General features: G+C 35.6%; 1 protein-coding gene across 1 annotated transcript in view; it reads left to right on the forward strand.

The window, feature by feature from the left end:
- The window catches only part of DEUP1 (deuterosome assembly protein 1), an 82305-nt gene that overhangs the window by 37199 nt on the left and 24415 nt on the right, over positions 1–20691 (forward strand). Inside the window, exons 6-10 of the mRNA XM_054577711.1 lie at positions 407–652; positions 8114–8259; positions 11434–11539; positions 17333–17530; positions 19143–19229. Of these exons, the coding sequence (XP_054433686.1) occupies positions 407–652; positions 8114–8259; positions 11434–11539; positions 17333–17530; positions 19143–19229 (783 nt within the window). The remainder of the gene's footprint in view (positions 1–406; positions 653–8113; positions 8260–11433; positions 11540–17332; positions 17531–19142; positions 19230–20691) is intronic.

Raw genomic sequence — 20691 nt, forward strand, 5'->3', positions numbered from 1 at the left:
TTAACCCTTATTTTATGTGTTGACAACTTTTTCCTACAGTCCAATTGCTTTGTGTCATTTTGTTTATTTTGGGTTATAGAGACATTTCCAACTATTAAGTAATTGAATCTATAATTTAATTCTTTTTATATATTCAAGATTTTATTTCTTGTGAATAAGAATTCCCTACCCTAAGAGCTGGGCCCTACTCCACATCTTTACTCTGAGGTTAAATATACTTTTTCTTTATGTCATCTAAAATTGAGGTTTTAAAAGAAACACAAGGCTGAATAATAAAGCGTAACACTTTCTTACCTAGTAACATATTTAAAGGTGTTTTTCTAATTGTTTTCTATTATTCTTGAACTTTATGTGAGCTTAAACATGATATTCTCCATTTAAATGACACAATTTTCATATTTCTCAGAAACAGGCACAAAGTTACCAAACTCAACTATGTGGTAAAAAACAGTGCATAGAAGAAGACAGCAGCTCTGAAATTCCTCGGCTGATATGTGAATTAGAGCCTAGTTGTGAAACCAGTGAAAGAGATGAGTTCATTATTGAAAAATTAAAATCAGCTGTGAGTGAAATGGCATTAAGCCGGAATAAGTTACAAGATGAAAATCAGAAGCTCTTACAGGAACTGAAAATGTACCAAAGACAGTGCCAGGTGAATATATATTTATTTTTCAACTGACATTGCCCATGATTTGTATAAATGATAACAGGTATATTGACCAGAAAACTAATTTTATATTGCATGTGTAAATTCAGCTCATATTTTCTCTTAGTAACTAATTTTCATTCGATGAGTAAATTCATTAAACTCATAGATACTTTACCCTACTTGTGTGCACTTTGGCTCTGCAGTACCATAATGATAATGTATTACCAGTGCAGTGTAGCAGAGGTCACTTACAGACCTTTAGACCTAAAAACCATGACCCTTTAACCACACTCCACCCTCGGTCCTCACTATTCATTCTCTGACCCTGGGCTTCTTCGACTTGCAGGAATCCTGGGTAGGAGATCCAGGAAATCATTAAGGGTTCAACACTCTAATAACCTCAATGAGAAGCATTGTTAACCTGACCATAATCATTTATCAAACAGTAGCCTTGAGTTTTTTGTTTGTTTCTTTGTTAGTGTTTTGTTAACTTCCACATTGGCAGATGTGATTGATGGTTTTTCCAAGCACTAATTTCTTAACTTGAAAATGTCATGCCTTTTCTTTCTGCTTCTTGCAACCACTAATGTTATACAGCATTCATCAAAACCGTTCATTATAATTTCTTTACTAAATACGTATTTCTTATTCATGGATATCTAGGTTACTTGAGATATTCCATGGTTTTATCTCCCATTCTAGGTGTTATCTCCTACCTTTAAATATTTAGCTTCTTTCCTCAGTCGGCCCAATTTATTTACTCTCTAAGCAGACTTTCACTTACTTCCCTAAGACATTCCACCTCAAAACCTTCTGCCACTTAAACTCCCAGGGTCCTTTACTAGTCTTGAGCTAATGCTGGTACAGTATATATGGGATTACATAATGGGATTCGTCCTTCAATTTCTTTTTCTGCTAGCCTGTACTCTTCTGTATTCTTCTTTCCACAAGCTTGCAAGGGGACAGAACACAAGGTTCCCAGCTTCTTGAGACTATTCGGTGACATTTCTAAGTGAAGTACATCTCTCTCATCCCAATTCCAGCTCTTTTTGGGAAGGGGTTTTATTCTAATACAAATTAGAATACAGATATAAACAAACAAAGCTAAACCACAAATACTAAACGCCAAGGAAGTCATAAATTTTCTAGACATAGAAAAGGTAGTGATGATGTTCTCTCTGGCTTTGCTATGATAATCTGATAAATGAGATCAACCCTTACTCTGATCTCGAGGTTTGTCTATGTGGTTTCCAGCAGTTAGCTCGCCAGTCAGACTACGCGGCCTGTGGCAGCTGGGTATTCATGACTCCTGATGTTCTGATGGGATTCTCTGCCACTTGGAGGCTGCTCCCCTTTCATCTCCCTGGGTGTAGGACAACGGGTCTTGGGTTTTGCCTCTGGCCCTGATCTAAAGACAGACAACTTAAATTTACGTTATGCAGCTTTCTTGGTATCGTTAGAGTCTGCACCCGGATCACAATCAATAAATAAAAAGATTATTTTTCTGGGGGCTTTCTGAATATTTTCCCCTACGCTTCAGGTTATCATGCACAAACAGAGAAGTTCTCTGTCTCTTCTTGAACACTTTTGGACTCTGGTCTCTAGAAATCTTTAGTGTGCCTGAAACATATTTCAAAAGTCTGGTTGTACCCTTCAGTGAGGTTCAGTTTCTTCATTAATATAGTTCCTCTTAAACACCCCAAAAGAATTCTGTTTGGACCTATTACACCATCCCAGAATATTCTTTTATAGGCTGAGTTTCAGCTTTTGAGCCTTAGCTGACGTGTAGAATAGAAATCTCTGCTCTTACCCCATATTCTAGAAAGAGCTTCTATTGCCCTCTTTGGGAATCATGACTGACTTTCTGTAACACTTTCTTTGAACAACCTCACCTTTCTGAGTCTCAGAACTGGATCGTTTATATTTCTCCAGGAAGTAATTTGCAGAAGCTTGTTAAAATAAAGAATGTTACAAACACGGGGAGAGTGTACATTGCAAACATTAATAAACTAACATTCCCAGTTCAGATTATAATCTCTCCAAGTAAATGCCTTAAACCTGTGCTTCTCACACTTATCACATGACACACCATTATTGTCAAGAAGAGAGAAAGCACAACCTGAAATCCTGAACATGTAGCAGGAAGTTAGAGAACTCAAATCACCGGATGGCCAAGGCCACCCTGTCCTTTAGCAATATCATTTAGTTGACTTACCCTCCTCCCCCAAGATCAACAGGATATAACTCACCCCTCAACCCAAGATTTATACAAACTTCCAGAGCCTTACACATACTCCTGAGAAGGCTCTGTGGGTTGTCTGGGCTAAGGAAAGTCCAGGTTACATCCAGGCTAAGGGCAGTCCAGGTTATATACTTTGACTCTTCCTTATGTATACATATATACTAATATACTTAATAATTTATTAAATGTCCCTGAATATATATGAACAAAAAACCCAGCTATTCATAGAAGTCAATATATTTTTCTTGATAATTATACTAAAGGTTATAAAATAATAGTATTAATTGTCTAATTGTTATCATTTTCCTTTAAATCAGTGGTCCTCTTTTGGGGTGATTTTGCTCCCAGGTGTCACTTGGCAACACCTGGATAATTTTTGGTTGTCACTACAAGGGAATTAATGTCATCTAGTGGGCAGAAGCCAGGGATGTTGCATCCTACAATGCACAGGATAACCCATCACAAAGAATTATTCAGACCAAAATGTGAATAGTACTAGGTTTAGAAACTTTCCTTTAAAATTTTAAATGTTCATTTTCTCATATTCTTCACCAGTAATTCTCTAACAGTAAATTATGAAGTTTTCCATAGTTAGTGATAAACTAATGTGGCTGTTACTGATTTATTGTCCACCAATTTCTATGAGAAAGTTACCAAAGTTATTTTTACAAATATTTTTTCACTTAAAAAATAATTTTAGTTAACCTTTCATCTGGGATTATTAAAATTAAACTAAGAATTTTCATTTTATATTTTACTGAAGAGTTTTGTGTGTTAAAAAATAAACCAAATTAATCTGGAGTATGTCACGCACATAGGCACACATGATTTAATTCTAATGAAAAGATTTTTGAGAAGTAATTTGGTTCAAAGAATTCAAGATAAGATCTCTACTCCCAAGAAAACATTTATTTCCAAATTATTTTTCATGCATTTAGAAAAAAATGCTGAAAATAATGCTTTCATTAGGATATTTCTCTGTTTTATTTCCAAATTTTACTTGTGTTTCATTCTTTTGCTTTAGAATAAATATTAAGTGATAAGATATCAATTATTTACTGTTTGGTAGGTGACTTGAAGTTTTAAGATCACAGCTTCACTCAAACAAACCATTAGGTAAATTTGTAACTAAACAAATGTACCTTAAACTTGTTTTATAAAATTTATATTTTACAAAATAGGAATAGAGGTAAATAACTGCTGTAACCAGTGCATGTATTTAGAAAGGAGGAGAAAATTTCTCTTTTCTTTCTGCAAAACTGTCATATGACAACGTTGCACGTGTTGCACATGAATTTAAAAAGGCAACCATTTCCATTTGAATTACTGTCAGTTACTGTATATAAAGTTCTCTTTAGTTTACAACACACTTTAATGCCATGTGCATCTGAATTTTCACAAGAATCATATCTTCTCACCTGTCCTTTTACAACTTTGAAATGTGTCAGTATACATACAAATTTCATTGCATATATTTAATCACTATGCTGCACTACACTAACATTTATGAAATATGCAGTGTTTCCCACTGAAGATTAATGACAAATAAATTGTTCTGAATTTTTTGCCCAAATATCAATACCAAAAAACCTTGACCTTTTTTTGTTTGTTTGTCAATGCATCATTAAGTACTAGAGTAACACTCTTCAGTAGAAATATAATGCAAACCACAAATATAACTTAAATTTTTAGTAGCCACATTAAAAGAATAAGAATGGATGAAATCAATATAGAATAGTAATATATTTTATTCAACACAACATATAACTAAAGTATTGTTGATTACTTTATCATTTCAACATATAATTCAACATGAAATTATCATTTCAACATGTAATCAATATAAAAATTATTGAGATATGTTTCTTTTCATACTAAGTCTGCAAAATCTAGTGTGTATTTTACACTTAAAACATATCTCAATTTAGATGTTAAGTATTCCTCAGAAATACCTCATCTGTACTTAGATTTCATAAAATTTACAGTTAGAAAAGTAAACTTACATACCCAAGTTGTTCCAAATAAACTTGAAAGTGTCCCAATAGCTGAAACACACACCAAAGAATCATTTTCCTGAATATTTGTATCCACGTTGAAGATAATTGATTTAACTTTCATGCAAAAGCATGCCAATTTTAAAACTACATGTAAGTTAAATTCACTAATTCTTAGAATAACTCAATATTATTAACAACTCTCACTTTATCAATATCAACACAGCCTCTTTTATAGTCTATATTACATACATAAAAACTTTGCATATTGATTCATATCAGAAAAATATATTAAATCATTACTATTGACTCATATTATGAAGATTTCCAATTTCAATATAAATCCTCCTACTCATATAGCTAGATCACAAATAAGGTTTTTCTTCCTTAATGATATCTCCAAATGTCACTCTTACAGGCATTATTTCCATTAACAGTAAACAATGTGACCCCAGAATTTTTATTACACTTTTCGGAATTTCAGTTTCCTCCAGCCGACAGTGACACTACTTCACGGGTCGGAGGTGGAGCCCCCCTGGCCCCACTCCGCTGAGCGAAGGCAGGCCCACTTTTCCACATGCAGCTTCACCTTAGATGGTTCTCTGGTGGCAAATCTGCAAGCAAGGAGCCCTGAAGGCGCCTTCTTTAATTGGGCAGAACAATAGATGACATTCACAACAAATTAATTTGTGTTACTGCTTGCTAATTTATTGTTTCACATTTCTTTTATTTTGAAATTTTAACCTTATCTAAAAAAAAAAATACCACTGTTTAAAACAGGCAGTTTATCCAAACAAGTCTATTTCACCTATTTGAATATACTCTTATAATTATCTCAAAGTCAGCCAGGATGTTCTGGGGCTGAAATAATGCAACTTGGTCCTTCACTGAGTCCAGATCTCTAAGTCTCCTGGAAAATAACATGCATTTTAAGGCTTTCATGAAAAAGTTTATCTGGGAACTCATATGTTCTATACTGTCTACATCATTAAATTTCTAAGCTTCATGAATTTTTGGATAAGAATGAATAAGGAAACATCTATCCACATATATAAGCTTGTACATACATATATTCTGTATTTTCAAAGCAGTATTATTTCCTGATAGATAAAAGGAGGAGACACCCAAATGTCCATCAACTGATGAATAAATACATAAAATGTGGTATATCCATACACTTCAATGTTATTTATCAACAAAAGGAAATGGTCCTGGCCAGGTGGCTCAGTTGGTTGGAGCATTGTCCAAAAGTTTGTAGGTTCAATTCTCAGTCAGGGCACATATCTAGGTTTCAGGTTTGATCCCTGGTCAGAGTGTGCATGGGAGGCAACTTTTTGATGTCTCTCTCTCTCTCTCTCTCTCTCTCTCTCTCTCTCTCTGTCTCTCTCTCTCTCCCCCCCTTCCTCTCTCTCTAAAAATCAATAAACATATCCTCAGGTGAGGATTAAAAATGTATAAATAAATAAAAAGAAATGAAGTACCGATGCGTGCTACAACATGGATAAAACTTGAAAACATTACGCTTAGTGAAAAAAGTCAGTCATAAAAGGCCACATAGTATATGATATCATATGTATGTAATATCCAGAATATGTACCATAGAGATAGAAGGTATCTTAGTGGTCGCCAAAGGCTGGGGGGAGGGAAAATGGGGAGCAACTGCTAATGGGTATTAGGTTTATTTGGGGGGTGATAAAAATGTAGTGGAATTAGATAGTAATGATGATTGCACAAATTTGTGAATATACTAAAATCCACTGACTTGCACACTTTAAATGGATGAATTTTAAATATGTGTTATATCTGAATAAATCTGTTATTGAACATACATTAAGAATTATTGAACAAATGACTTTTAAAAGATATCTATAGGGTTTTCTAAAGCCTTTATTAGCAGAGAAACCTCCTGCCCTCCAAACACCCCATGCTGTCTTTCCCAATAGGCTACGGGTCTATTGCACTTACTTGGCTTGAAACAAATTACCTTTGCATCTTGAATGTTCTAGCTGGACTACTGGGCAAAGGATCTGGATTTCTATTCCGAAGTCTGCCACCCATGAGTTTGTAACTTTGGATCAAACCTGGCCCTCAATTTCCTCATTTATAAAAATGGCAATGGATATAGTGAACAGGGTCAGGCATATTTACTAAATATTAGTTTCCCTGTATAACTGAGTATAAGAGACATGATGATATGGAAAGACTCTGCCCTTCTTCTCCCCCAGAAAACAGTCGAGTACCAATGGAGAAAATCTTTCAATAGCTCATGGTCACAAACCTCACATGAGAACTCAACATTGCCAGGAATCCTGTGTCGCTCCAATCAGCTAACACTGCCATTCCCAGCGCAGGCCATTTCAAACCTTTTTCACTCTAAAAGCTACTCCCAAACCCCACCTCGACCTCTCCTTCCACCATCAACACCCGACATTGCCTTTTTTCTTCACAAGAAGAAAAGACACCAACTGGTAGCCACTGTCTTACCTCCCCATATCCAAATGCATGAACTTGTCTAGGTTCCATCTTCCTTTCTTCTTTCCTGTTGCAAAAGAGGAGGGCCTCCCTTTTGCTTTAGGCAATACTTCCCCTTGTGCTTTGGGACCCATCACACCCACCTTCTCAGGATCCTGACCCCATTACTGTTACCTCTTCTCTCTCCTAACAGCTTTTAAACTGGCCCAAGTCTCTGCTACTAACAAAATAAAACACTAAACTCACAGGATTGCTGGTGTTTCTAGTTATCAGCTCAAGTAGGGCTGCAATTGGACAATAGTGGAACCATGATTTATAATTTACATTGTTGGCCAGCTTTAAAATTAGGTTTTTGTTGACTATTATCAGACTTAAATTAAGAATTATTTGCATTAATCCAAGTTTTATGCATTGATATTTTATTCATACTTTGATGTTTCCCTCCTTCAGAGTTACATACGGTATTGCCATATTTGTGTGATTATTTGATTATTCTTTATCATTATCACTAGACTGTCAGCTCATTGAGGAGAGATTCTATGACTGCCCTCAGTGTTGAGTACCCAGTAAAAGCTCAGTAAATATTTGTTGAATAAATGAATGAAAGAATGAAATTCTATGAAACAGAGCCAGCAAAGGGCTACCAGTTCATTTGAAATTAGGCTGCTTAATAGATGTTAAATTAAACATTTCTAAATGTATTATTATATATCATGATATCCAAATATGAGCATTGAATATTTTGTTTTTCTTTAGGCCATGGAAGCAGGACTCTCAGAGGTAAAAAGTGAGTTACAGTCACGTGATGATCTCTTGAGAATTATAGAAATGGAACGATTGCAGTTGCACAAAGAATTATTAAAAATAGGAGAGTGCCAAAATGCTCAAGAAAATAAAAAAAGGTATATTTTTATATTCAGCAACCTGAGAGAAACTGCTCAAAACATGATTTTTGACTTTTTTAAGAGTTTTATATTTGAAACTAGAATTAAAAGTCTTTTTGTTTTGTATTAACATGCTGTTAATTATTAGATAATATTAGTTATTAAAAATAAAATTAATGATTATTTTATCTTCAAAATTAGTATCTTTACTTATCTAGAAAATTATATCATGTTCTGATTTATGGATACTTATGTGTAATACTGAATCAAAAATTTTCTTAGGACTTTTATTCTTTAGGATATTGTTAAAACAATAATATAGAGCTGATATTTAATTAAATAAGATTTATTCCATATTTTTAAAATGCTTTTATTTTGATTGCCTGTTAACTTTTTCACCTATAAATGTTGTACTCATTTTGGCCTCCACACTCACCACCTTGTCAGTCCCATTGAGGGTTTTGTTAGAACATATTTTTTCCTCTTTTAAAGTCAGATAGATATTACATATTCCATAACCACAAAGGAAACAGACTGCTGAGGATTATTAAATGTTTATGCTTGTAATAAACCATTTGACTGTTCCAATCATTCACAGATGTTCCAATTCTCATTAGAACTTGAATCCTTCTCAAATCTGAAGGCCAGTGGCAGGCCAATGATAGGGTTTTTAAAATTGAATAGCCAAATGGTCAGGGATATTTTATTAAAAGATGATTACATTGTTTTAAAGGTAACAATTATTTCTTCAAAGTTGTGTTACTTGCTAGCATTTTCTTGAGGTTTACCCTTTACAACAAATGGCAAATTAAGATTCTTAAAAATTACTAAGTCTCAATTATAAAAGAATTTCTTGAAAAAAGAATGATCTATTGCATGTCTCACCACGGATGGTAGAATGCCTATTAGACAGCATTAATGAGTGCTTTGCCTACAAGCTATATTCCATCATCACCAATCATTAATAAATCTATTGGAAATATATTATGTGCAAGGCACTGTTCCAGTGTAGTGAGTTGGTCGGAAATGTCTCCACCCAAAGGATGTATATGCCTAAAAAATAAATTTCTTAGAAGAATAAACCTTTCAACTATGCCTCTTTGTATCTTTGTGAAGAGTGTTGTAGGTACTTTCTATAGAACTGTCTCACAAGGCCAGTGTTGAATTCCAGACATTACCAACTTTCCTTCGATATGTGATTTAACCTAAAGTCTTGCAATTATTCACATATTTGGACAATACGACTCTTGTTATACCCAGTTGCCATCCTCTATTTAAGTTGGTATTTATTTTGGTCTCCAGATTACATCTTTCTCATTTGGAGGATATTACTCAGTTCTAGTGTTCTGAGATTTGATGAACAGATGATGAACTTTTCACAGCTTCCATTGTATTTTAGACTCTGGGCATAGTCTTCTCAGCCTTCCTCTTTCCCAGTGAAAGTTTCTAATCCTCATTTGCTTTCACGTGAATGTGGTTCTTCCCTTTATATTATTTTGTTTTTTTTAATTTGGATTCTGTTTCTTCTTTATAACTGTGTTAAGATGAAGCAGCCCAGACTACTGAGTGTGGACATACAATAGTTTTATAGAAGTAGCACTGTCATTTTTACTATCAGAACTTTACTCAATAATGCCAAGCTTTTTCTTTCTTTCTTTTTTTTTTTTTCAGTTGTAGAAGCTCCTTGGGCTGATATATTCTAAGTTACTAACAATAATCCCAACACTCCTTTCCCACATGGTAAATGATAGTTCCCTGATGTATTTATATTACCATCTTACGTTAGCACAACTGTTGTTCTTTTCTATGAGCTTGTCCACATTGAAGTTTGATATTTATTCTATTCACTCACTTAAATTTACAAGATCATCATGAGGTTTTCAACCATTCAATTTAGCATTCCAATCCCTAAAATTGCTTAGGAAAAGTTGAAAAAAGGGAAATTTCATTTTCACCTCTTCCAAATCATAGCAAATAAGATCATTTTAAGATTGATCTTGAAATAATGTTTTAGGAGAATATTGGGTAAAATGCTCACAATATATTAATGAGTAGAAGACAAAAAAAGACTGAAAATAATATGTACAGTACATTCTAATCATATGGGAAATGTGTATGCATTTATATATACACTAGGGAAAAAGGGCAATATACACAAAAAATGCTGACAGTGTTTTTCCCTGGAGGACATTATAGCAGTCTATATTCTTATATACTCTGTTTTCTATACTTAACATATATATTTGATAACAAATATATTTGTTAACAAATAGTAATACTAATATTACTATTAAGGCATACCTTTTAAAAGATCCCTTTATTTTTATCTCATTAGTTATTTTTCTATCATTACTCGTATTTGGGGGGTTTTGTTTGTTTATATGATTTAAGGTTTTGATTTGTGGAATCATTTGGAAAGTTCTTTGGAAGTCTAAAATTGTACTTACTTACAAGTGGGTACCTTCCTCAGAACCCTGGAGTCTACCTATTAGGCAATAGGAAGCATGCTGCTTTCCTTGCCTAGTTATCTGTTTTCTGTTTTAATGATTTTTATTTTACCAGCTTCCCTGGTGTAAACATTTCCTGCTTATATTTCTCCAAGGTTCATATAGAAATTATACTTTTTATATTAATTCTCTGCTTTTCCTCTCTAGTATCCATATGTGGTTGCAATTCCATTATATAAATTGAACAACCAAAGAATAGATATAGTTGAGGTCTCTCTGGGTAGACTACCAGATTCAGTCATTTTTGGAACACTTCTATGGAGTGCTTTCTCCTTCCTCAGACTTCTCCTGACATAGTTTCTTTCCATGATGTGGAAGCAACACAGGTGTGTTTCTTTTTTTGAATAGGTTCCCAAGCTATTTTATTATGAGACAGTCTTCTTATACAAAAATCTTATCTCCATATGCAAACCCAGTATTCCGCCAATTTTTAATGTATAATTAAAATTCCACATTAATTGCTACCTGGGTTTTTTTTTCTCTAAAGCGATTTTCACTCAGTTAAATAGTTAATTGGTTAAGGGATCTGAATGTATTATAACTTGTAATTTCTGTACCTAGAAATGTTTCCAACAAACTAATAATCTATCTCTGTACCCTACAATGGTCTAAGTTAACAATATAAACCTAACAATTTAGTTTGGAAATCAAGTTAAGCTTGATTTTTACTCATTTGAATTTGTAGATTTGAATCATCTTATTCACCTTGTATTAAAGAACCAGAAAGGAAAAGGAAAGAACAGTTTTCAGTGACCCCTGATCAACCAAATCACGAAAAAGAATTGAATAAGGTATGGAAAATAAAGAGCTCCATTCTTCCAGGCAGATCTGAAGTCTTTCAACAAAGGGGAATGCATCTTTCTTCTCACTCCCTTCTTTCTCCTTCTATATTTTCTCCAAGCTGCTAAAATGGACATTCTTCTGTGTGCTGGCCACAGACTCTAGAAAACCACCAACTTTAGGACATCACTATGCCACAGGGAGAGCCTGTGAAGTGTGGAGGGCGTGGCTCCATGAAAGGCAGCTTATTGCAAGAAGCATGAGAGCACAGACTTGGGTTGGACCACGTGTTAGGTGCATAAGCTTGGGGAAGTTGTGTATGCAAGTTGCTCAGGGTCCCTATTTCCAGGATGGGGATGGGATAATTAGTGCCTGCTTCAAGGTTGTGATGAGGATTAAATGAGGAGTAACTAGTGGCTACTTAAATAGCACTGACCATGTGCCAAGGAACTGTTCTAAAGGCTTACCAAGTCCTAAATCACTTATTCCTCACAATCATCTTATAAGGTAAGTACTAATATTACTCTCTTTTAATATTTGAGGAAATTAAGGCACAGAGAATTTAGGTAATTTTTTTCCCAATATTATATAGTTAGCCTGGCAGGAGCCAGATTTGAATCTACTCAACCTGGCTCCAAAGTTCATACTCTTCCCGTACGTTAAAATCCATAAAATAGTGCAGGTGAAGTGCTTAGAAGAGGGCCTACCTAGCTCAGACGGGGCTCCTAAAACATTGGCTGCTATTGTTCTGGGTTATACCCACATTTTGTCACTGAGCACCTAACATGTGCCAAGTGCTCTCCCAGGAGCTGGAAATGCAAGGAAGACTAAAACCTGGTTGCTGTGGCTCTCAACTCCTACAAAAAGTATATTCTCTTCTCCCTCTGGGAAAATCCAGTAGTAAATTTCTTCCCATGAGTTTATCAGGCTACTACACCCTTCCTTGGTTCTTTAGGCTTGATGGTCACACAGAATATTCAATGCTATTTAATCTAAACAATTGTTAAAAGAAGGAAAAATCTGCTTTTGGGGAGTGTGGCTTTCAATTACCATCTAATGCCTGACACAGTGCCTGACACATGGTAAGTGAAAATAAATACTTAGAGAATAAATTAATATTAAGGCTAAGGTCTCCCATAATTCAATGGGGCCATAACTTCAGTTATTGTTTGTATAAATTCAACAAATATTTATTGAGTATGTAGTAGAACTATTGGCTATTCTGCTTATTTCTATAGGAAATATGATTATGTGAAAGATAAATCCTGACTCCCAAAGAGTTTACTGTCAGGCACCTATTAAGCATAGAAAAGGTGAGGTGAATTAATGACCATTTTCCTTATATTTTTCACATAATCCCATAAAACTGATTTTACTGATAGTTAAAAATAGAACTTTAAAACACTGTTCTTTACTGGTGTCCCTAGTGAATATATTATGAAAAAATTTTGATTAAAGCCACCTAAAGTATAGTTACACTGTTCTTAACCTCACAGGTTTAGAAAAAGTAATAAAACTTTGAGTTATACCAGGAATATACTGAGTTTGCACAGTTTTGATATGAAAGGAGAGAATACAAGGCACAAATCTCTTTATAGGCTCTTGGAGACCTCTAGGTAATGCCTGGCTGTGCAGAGAAAGGTAACAAATGAATTGTGTATAAATAGCAAGAGCTTCCATGAAGTGTTTGTGGAGAGCATTCTCATTCTCTTGGAATAAAAGCAACAAGAGCCATGTATTATGTATCTTCTTTTTTCAACATGGAACTATTTTTAGACATTTATTTGTTATAAAACTGACAGTTTTAATAAAGCCAAAAGTCATTTGCAGCTAGGCAAATTAATCTCACTTAGAAGGAAGTTTTGCAGTATATAGCATGTTATTTTAATAACTAAATGTTGTGAAAAATAACAAAGAGTTTACTCCATTTGCACAATAGCATATTCATTTTCTAACATTTTATGAGTTCCATTTTAAGAAAACATGTAAACTATACCTCAGGGATGCAAACAGCAAAATTCAAACTGGAACCAACTACAGAACAACCCAGTTGTGTCATCAAATTATAAGAAAAAAAACTGGAAAGAGAAGATTGGAGATGAAAGGAGACTTGTAATATGTCCTCAGGGTGAATATATTTGTACTTCACTTTCCAGGTCTCCTCTTTGCCATTAGCAGCTGGATAGCTTAGATTCCATCGGTTCCCTGCTCTTTGAGTCTTTTTTTCCTATGTTATATGATGGGATTAGACCATGTGATTTGTAAGGTCATGTCCAACTCTGAACTTCTGAAAGTGTTAGTAATAAGAGTACAACTAGATGCGGTAGTGTAACGCCTAAGGATGGATCAAATCTGCCTGCTAGATATGCATAATTTCCATGTCAGGCGATCCCACTCTAGCTTTTCCCAACATGTGAACAACCTTCTAGGGCTCTGCTCACAGAGGTTACATAGCACAATGTGCGAGGTCCTGGCATGGTCCTGGCATGGTCCCACCTGTCACCAAGAATGTGACTATGAGCAGTTATGTGAACTCAAATTTCTAGTCTGCAAAATAGATGGATGTGTGGGGATTAAATGAGATAATACACGTAGAGTGCTTAGAACACACAAAAAGAGGGGCTTTAAAAAATACACAACCTAGTTGCAATGCATGGCACATATTTAGATCTCAATTCAAATAAACTTTAAATATTTCATTCTGACACAATTTTAAATTTTAATACTTCCTGGATATTTAGTGATAGTGAGAAATTGGTGTTAACATTTTAAAGACATCATAATGGTATAATACTCTGGTGGTGTTCCAAAAAGAAAGAGGATGCCCTTTTTCTTTTAGAGATACATCCTGGCAGGGGGGCGGGGGAGGGGCAAGGGGAAGCCTATTTTAAAGTAAGCGCCCTGGGTAAATTCATAACCGTCTCTTTGTGGATGGCCTCTAAGTAACTCTCCAGCCTTATTTCTCACAACACACTAAGTCCCAGCCACTCCAAACTCCTTTTGGTTCACTGAGTGTGCATTCACCCCTGTGCCTTGGCTGCATTCACTGCCTAGGATTCCTTCTCCACTCTATTTTCCATACAATTTCTGTTTATTCTTCAATATTTGGTCTTATGGCCCTCTCTCTGGGAATCCTATCCTGACATCCCCCGGCTGGTTTAGGTTCCCCTCCACTACATACCACTGACATCAATTGCTACCCTATCTTACAACTGCTCATTTTTCTGTTTCCCCTGATGAACCATGATTTTTTTTTTTTTTGAGATCACTGATTGTGTACCTTATCTCTAAACCTCAAATATTAGAGGCAGTGATTTTTAAAAAGATGTTAAGAGGCTGGACTGAGACAGTGGTAGTAAGAATAGAGAGTAGGAGTGAGACATACGAGGGATTGAAACAGAAGAGACAGAATTCACTGCTTAACTGGGTTTGGGAGGATGAGGGACAAGGACAGGAGCAGTCCCAGGTGCTCCAGAGGTTCCTAACATGGGAGGCTGGGCTAAGGTTACAAAGATGAGACTCCACAGGCTACGGAGAAGAGGTTATACGTTTTCATGGACACATTGAGTTTGAAATTTATTATAACAATGATTCTGAAAAGCATAGCATTTAGGCACAAAAAGTACAGCACAGTTTAGTCAAAAGGAAAAAAAGCACTCAATGTAAAGCTGAGAGTCCTAGGTTCTAGTCCTAGCTCTAGCAGTTACTAGCTAGCTTTATGACCTTGAGCAAGTCACTTACCCTCTTTAAACCATTTTATCCCCTAAAAAAAGCTTGCTCTGGGTTGTGGGTTCAGTGCTCTTCCACCACACCACTCTGGGGTGCTTATTCAATGGATATAGAATCAAATTAAACAACATGAGTAATTACCAGAATCTGCTGCACAACACAGTGCCTATAGTTAACCGAAAGGCATTGTGCACTTAAAAATTTAAGAGGGTAGCCCTGGCTGATGTGGCTCAGTGGACTGAGTGCTGGCTTGCAAACCAAAGGGCCACCAGTTCGATTCCCAGTCAGGGCACATGCCGGGGTTATGGGCCAGGTCCCAGTAGGGGGTGTGCAAGAGGCAACTACACATTGATATTTCTCTCCCTCTCTTTCTCCCTCCCTTCCCCTCTCTCTAAAAATAAATAAAATCCTTTTAAAAAATTTAAGAGGGTAGATCTCATGTTAAATGGTCTAACCACACACACACATACACACACACACAACAACAACAACAACAACAACAAAGGGACACGAGGTAACTTTTGGAGGTAATGGACATAATATCATCTTGAGTATGGTGATAGTAGCACAAGTATAGGTCTAAACACACAAAACCGTGTACATTAATTACGTGCATTTTTTTGTATGCCAATTATACACATACATCAATAAAGCTAGAGGGAAATTTTTGATACTACTGTTACAGAACCCCAGCAATGCTGTTCAGCTGTGGGGTTCAACTGCCCACTGCCAAGAAGCATGACTCCCAATGCAAGAGTTTGGTGAGAAAGGAAAGGGGTCATTTATTTATAGGTTATACAGATTTAGAGAAATGCCAGATTTCTGCCAGTAAGTCCCACTCCCTTTAAAAGCACCCCAAAACACATAGTTCTGCCTCCGTTTGTCAAACCAGGCCAGTTTCAGAATACGCCAGTCAGGCGGACCATCTTTCAGGAGAGCAGAAGCCTGCAGATCAGCATTTCCAGTCACAGTTCAGTTCCAAGCATCTCTCATGAATGCTGATGCCTAGGCAGGTCCCCCTCAGCTCCGTCAGCTCTGTTACCGCCTTCTCCAGGCGGACATCAATCTGGGTATTGGGCAGGTCCCCCGCTGCACCCCCAGCTCTGGTGACTCACTAGACTTCTGGCTTTCAGTCCTCTTCCCTCTTACTCCAGACCACATGGCTTCTCCTCTCTTATGCCAGACTACATGGTTTTGTTTATTTTTTCATCTTTCAGCCCACCCTCATTTAAATGCTCGGCCCAGAACTTCTGTGTGACTCGTATCTGGCCCCTCCTATGATGTGTTATTGTTTGCCATTTTTGCCAGTTCCCCCATATATTTTACCTTCTTTTGGCTGCCATCTCTGGTCAGGGCAAAAGTTCCCAGTGACACACAGACATTCTGCCTGGGCATCTTTCCCCTGCCTCTTGTGCAAGCGCTATATGAGCTCCCCTTCCACCTCCCCATCCTCCACCCCTATGCCATGAGTCCCTGAATGTTTTCAGGCTTATACATAATGCACCTTGGGCTGAAGCCCTCTTCCCTTCAGGAAGGCACAGCAATTAACCTGTCATTGTTACGCAATGTATCTTAAATGCCACATCATCCACTTCCCTCTTCCCTGAATCAAGAGTTGTAGTGGTTAGGCTCTGAACCCCATTACAATATTTTTTCACCTTCCTGTCAAAGCAATTAAAATAGTGTCAGCAGTAGGTGAGGACTTATGTACAACAGAAAATATTATACAAGTGATAAATGAAATTTTGAAATTGGAGGGAAACAGTAAATGAATTGGACCAGAGGAAGAGGAGGATGGAGTCTGGGTGGAGGTAGGCAAAGTGGGAGGAAATGGGGAACATCTGTATTAGTATTAACAATAAAAATAAATAAATAAAGTCTTTGTGTGAGAAGAAAAGTAAATGAATCATTATTGTAAGCATCAGTTTTTAATGTAGCATTTGATCAAAAAAGGAGGGTAGGTGGTGTCTAAGTTTTAAGATAGGATAAGAAGACTGAACATGGCCAATAAAAGCTTTAAGCTGCTTTATAAATAAAAAGATTTGTTAATATTTTCTGGAAAATATTTGCTGCAGATAAGAAGCCATATCTATCAGGAGGAAGAGGATCACAGTTCTGCACAGGAAAGAATGAGGAATGAAATCTCTGACCTCACGGAAGAGCTTCATCAGAAGGAAATCACTATAGCAACAATCATGAGGAGAGCTGCCCTTTTGGAGAGACAGTTAAAAATGGAGTTAGAAATAAAAGAAAAAATGTTAGCAAAACAACAGGTAAGGAAGGGGGCAGGACAGCACCTGTCCAGGTCACTCTTTTGCTCAGTGCAGAGAGTAGCTTTCATTACTGACTAAACAAGCATTACGTTTCCCACTGTTGTCTCTGAGATTATCATCACAGAAATGTTTTGTGGAGTCACATAAAACCTTTGTAAGATCATGCAAAGTTCATCTAAAAAAGGGCCAGGGAAATAAGTGACAGCGCAAGATAATTTCATTAACTGTCATCTGAAAATTTTCTTGTGATCCATAGTTTTGATCACCTCCCACAGTATGCACTAGTCAAAGATTTCTTCCTGAATTTGTTTTCTATAGTTTCCTTCCATGAACGATTTTATCTTTCTAAAAAGCCTCTAGTCCAGTCTTTCCGGGATACTTCCCACCCTCATTTTATATGTTTATTTTTGGGTTTTAAAAAATGTGTGTTGAAACATGAAAATTAGTTCATATTTACTGAACATTGACTCAATGCACAGCATGGTTCATGGGGGAAAAACAGCATTTATAACATTATACTGATAAAATACTGCAAGTAAGACCTAAGTCCTCCCTCTCTCCCTCCCCACCTCTCACCACTCCTTCCTATTTATTTTGAAATTCTCTCAATCTCTCATTCATCATCAAACTGATGACTTGCTATTCAAAGCATAGGATTTATCTGCTTTTTTACTCCAAATCTAGAGGATTTGAAAGCACCATTCAATAACTTTCAAGGTATTTGAGGGTTACTTCAGAAATAACATGGCCATTTAAATCTATGTATTATAAAAACAAGAAAAGATTCAGCCTTTGCCTAATCATAAACCTTAAACTGATTAATTTGTACAGTACCCAGGAGAACAGCATAGATGGGATAGTAGCCTTGGTTGTACCTATATAGGAAAGGTTATTTTACATGCTAACAGTGATCTGGGTACTTGAATTATGAATTTTTATTTTCACCATTATATTCTAATATATTTTTAGGTTTTTGTCAAAGAGAATATATTTTGTAATTTACCAAAGTAGGTGTTTTTAAGGAAAGTGTTTTATATAGAAATGAGCCCCAGATAAATCAAAGAGTAGATATTGTGTTCTCTAAGTACTGTCAAGTAGAAGAAGCCAGGGGAAAAATAAATTATGAGACAACATGAAGTAGTCACCAAAAAGAAAAAAGAAAGAAAATTTGGCAGAAATATCAGAAAGAACAAAATTAAACTTGAAAGTTGTATTTTCACATTGTCAAAATTAATCAGGTAATAAAACTATTTAATGGATAGTGTTATTCAAATGTGCTTTTAAAATTGTGATTTTCTGGTGATAGTTTGCATATAATAGAAAATAGAAGTGAGAAAAGGAACTAGGGAATTGGAAATAAAAATGTAAATTAATCATCATTTCAGTTGTCTATATTTATCTTAGCACTGATCGGAAAACGAGGGTAAGGCGAGGCCTATCAAAAATAGAACTTAATGAGAATACCTGATTTATGATAATCATGCCTAAGAAGTATTTCCCTTCACTACACTTAGAAAATATTTATACTAACAAAATAAAATTAATTATAATAGAATTATGAGCTTTTATTATGAATTTTACATTCACTTTTACCTACTAATTCTCCTTCCAGGTCTCAGATACGAGATATAAAGCTGTCAGAACTGAAAACTCACACCTGAAAGGAATGATGGGAGATTTAGACCCTGGACGGTACATGGTAATATGCTGAAATCATTCCATAAATTGAACAGAGATTACTTACTCTGTTGGGATTTACCCAGACATTATTCACTGAGCACTTCCTACTGGGTGGCAAATTATCTTGCACATGGATTGAATTTACTTTTACTTCATGTTAAAACATATAAATTTCTGGTTTTCTATTGGGCTCAGTTCCAATCATTTCCTCAAAAATCTCCTTCTTTGCTTTTGCCCTTGCCTCTGAAATCCTACATCCTACATGACCTGACTCGAGTGTCAACTTTCCCTTCAAGGAAACCGCCCCTGAAACTCCAGTCAAAACAAATCATTCCATCCACACTTGGTTTGTGTTTTGGTCTGACTTGTTTCTCAGCTTCTTACTTCCCCACTAAGTAGTGAACAAGGACTATATCTTATTAATGTTTGTATCACCAGCACCTCACTGCATCAGGGGTATAGTAAGTGTTCAGTGAGTGCTGTTTGAAAAGAAAGGATGAGTAAATGAAGGACTGAGAACTTTACCTTGTGGTTTAGCCAGTGACTCTTCTGGTTTACACAAGGCAACTTAAACAGGCTCTGTGCCTTTCATTTCAACTGTTTAATTTTAATATAACAGTTGAGGGCTGGTGTTTATATATAAATAGGATAACGTTTATTTATTAACTAATGGAGTATCTTTGTTACTTGTTTACCATCTATTTGCTCTGAATGAAAATTCTGAAGTAAAATAATTTTTCTACTCTTTGAGAAATGGAGACAATAAGAGATGAGTGTGGTAATTGCATAACCTGGCTTCAGTTTCCTCAGCTGTGAAATGACGAAGTTGCATTAGGCATTTCCCATGGTCTCTTCTTAAGCCATGACATTGTATTTCTTTTTTATTTTATTTTTTTTTCCATCACCATTTATCCCCCTATACTCCCTTCTACCTCCACCCCCCATCCTCCCTGTATTTCTGTAATATATGTATTTGTTGTTCTCATAATAGTCCATATGGGTGTGAACATATATACATGTACATACATATATATGTATATGGCCATATATAACTAGGAGTTTTAAATTTTTTGAAAAAATGGGCCACATACATAAACACTTTTCTGTGTCTTGGTTTTGTTCACTCAACGTCTTTTGCAAATCCTTAAAAGTCAGCTGGTTTAGGTCTATGTCATTCTGTATAATGGCTTAGTAATATCCCATGATGTGAATGTATCAAAATTTATTCAAATATTTTTCAGAATTAATTCATTCATAATTAATTCAACTTTTTTTCTAAGTTTTTGCACAAATAAACAATACTGCCAAAAAAAATCCTTACACATATATCTTGAAATAACCATAAGAATGGAACTGCTGATTCAAAGGATATCTATGTTTTAATTTTAAAACATTTGTTTTCAAATCATAGTTCTACCCTTTTCTTTCATCCTTACCAGCAGTATATGTTATAGCTCTTTTAAATTTTTGTCAGTCTGATG

Source organism: Pteronotus mesoamericanus, unplaced genomic scaffold, assembly GCF_021234165.1.
Source record: "Pteronotus mesoamericanus isolate MK-2021 breed Mesoamerican mustached bat unplaced genomic scaffold, CSHL_Meso_final contig_457, whole genome shotgun sequence".
Classification (NCBI taxonomy): Eukaryota; Metazoa; Chordata; class Mammalia; order Chiroptera; family Mormoopidae; genus Pteronotus; species Pteronotus mesoamericanus.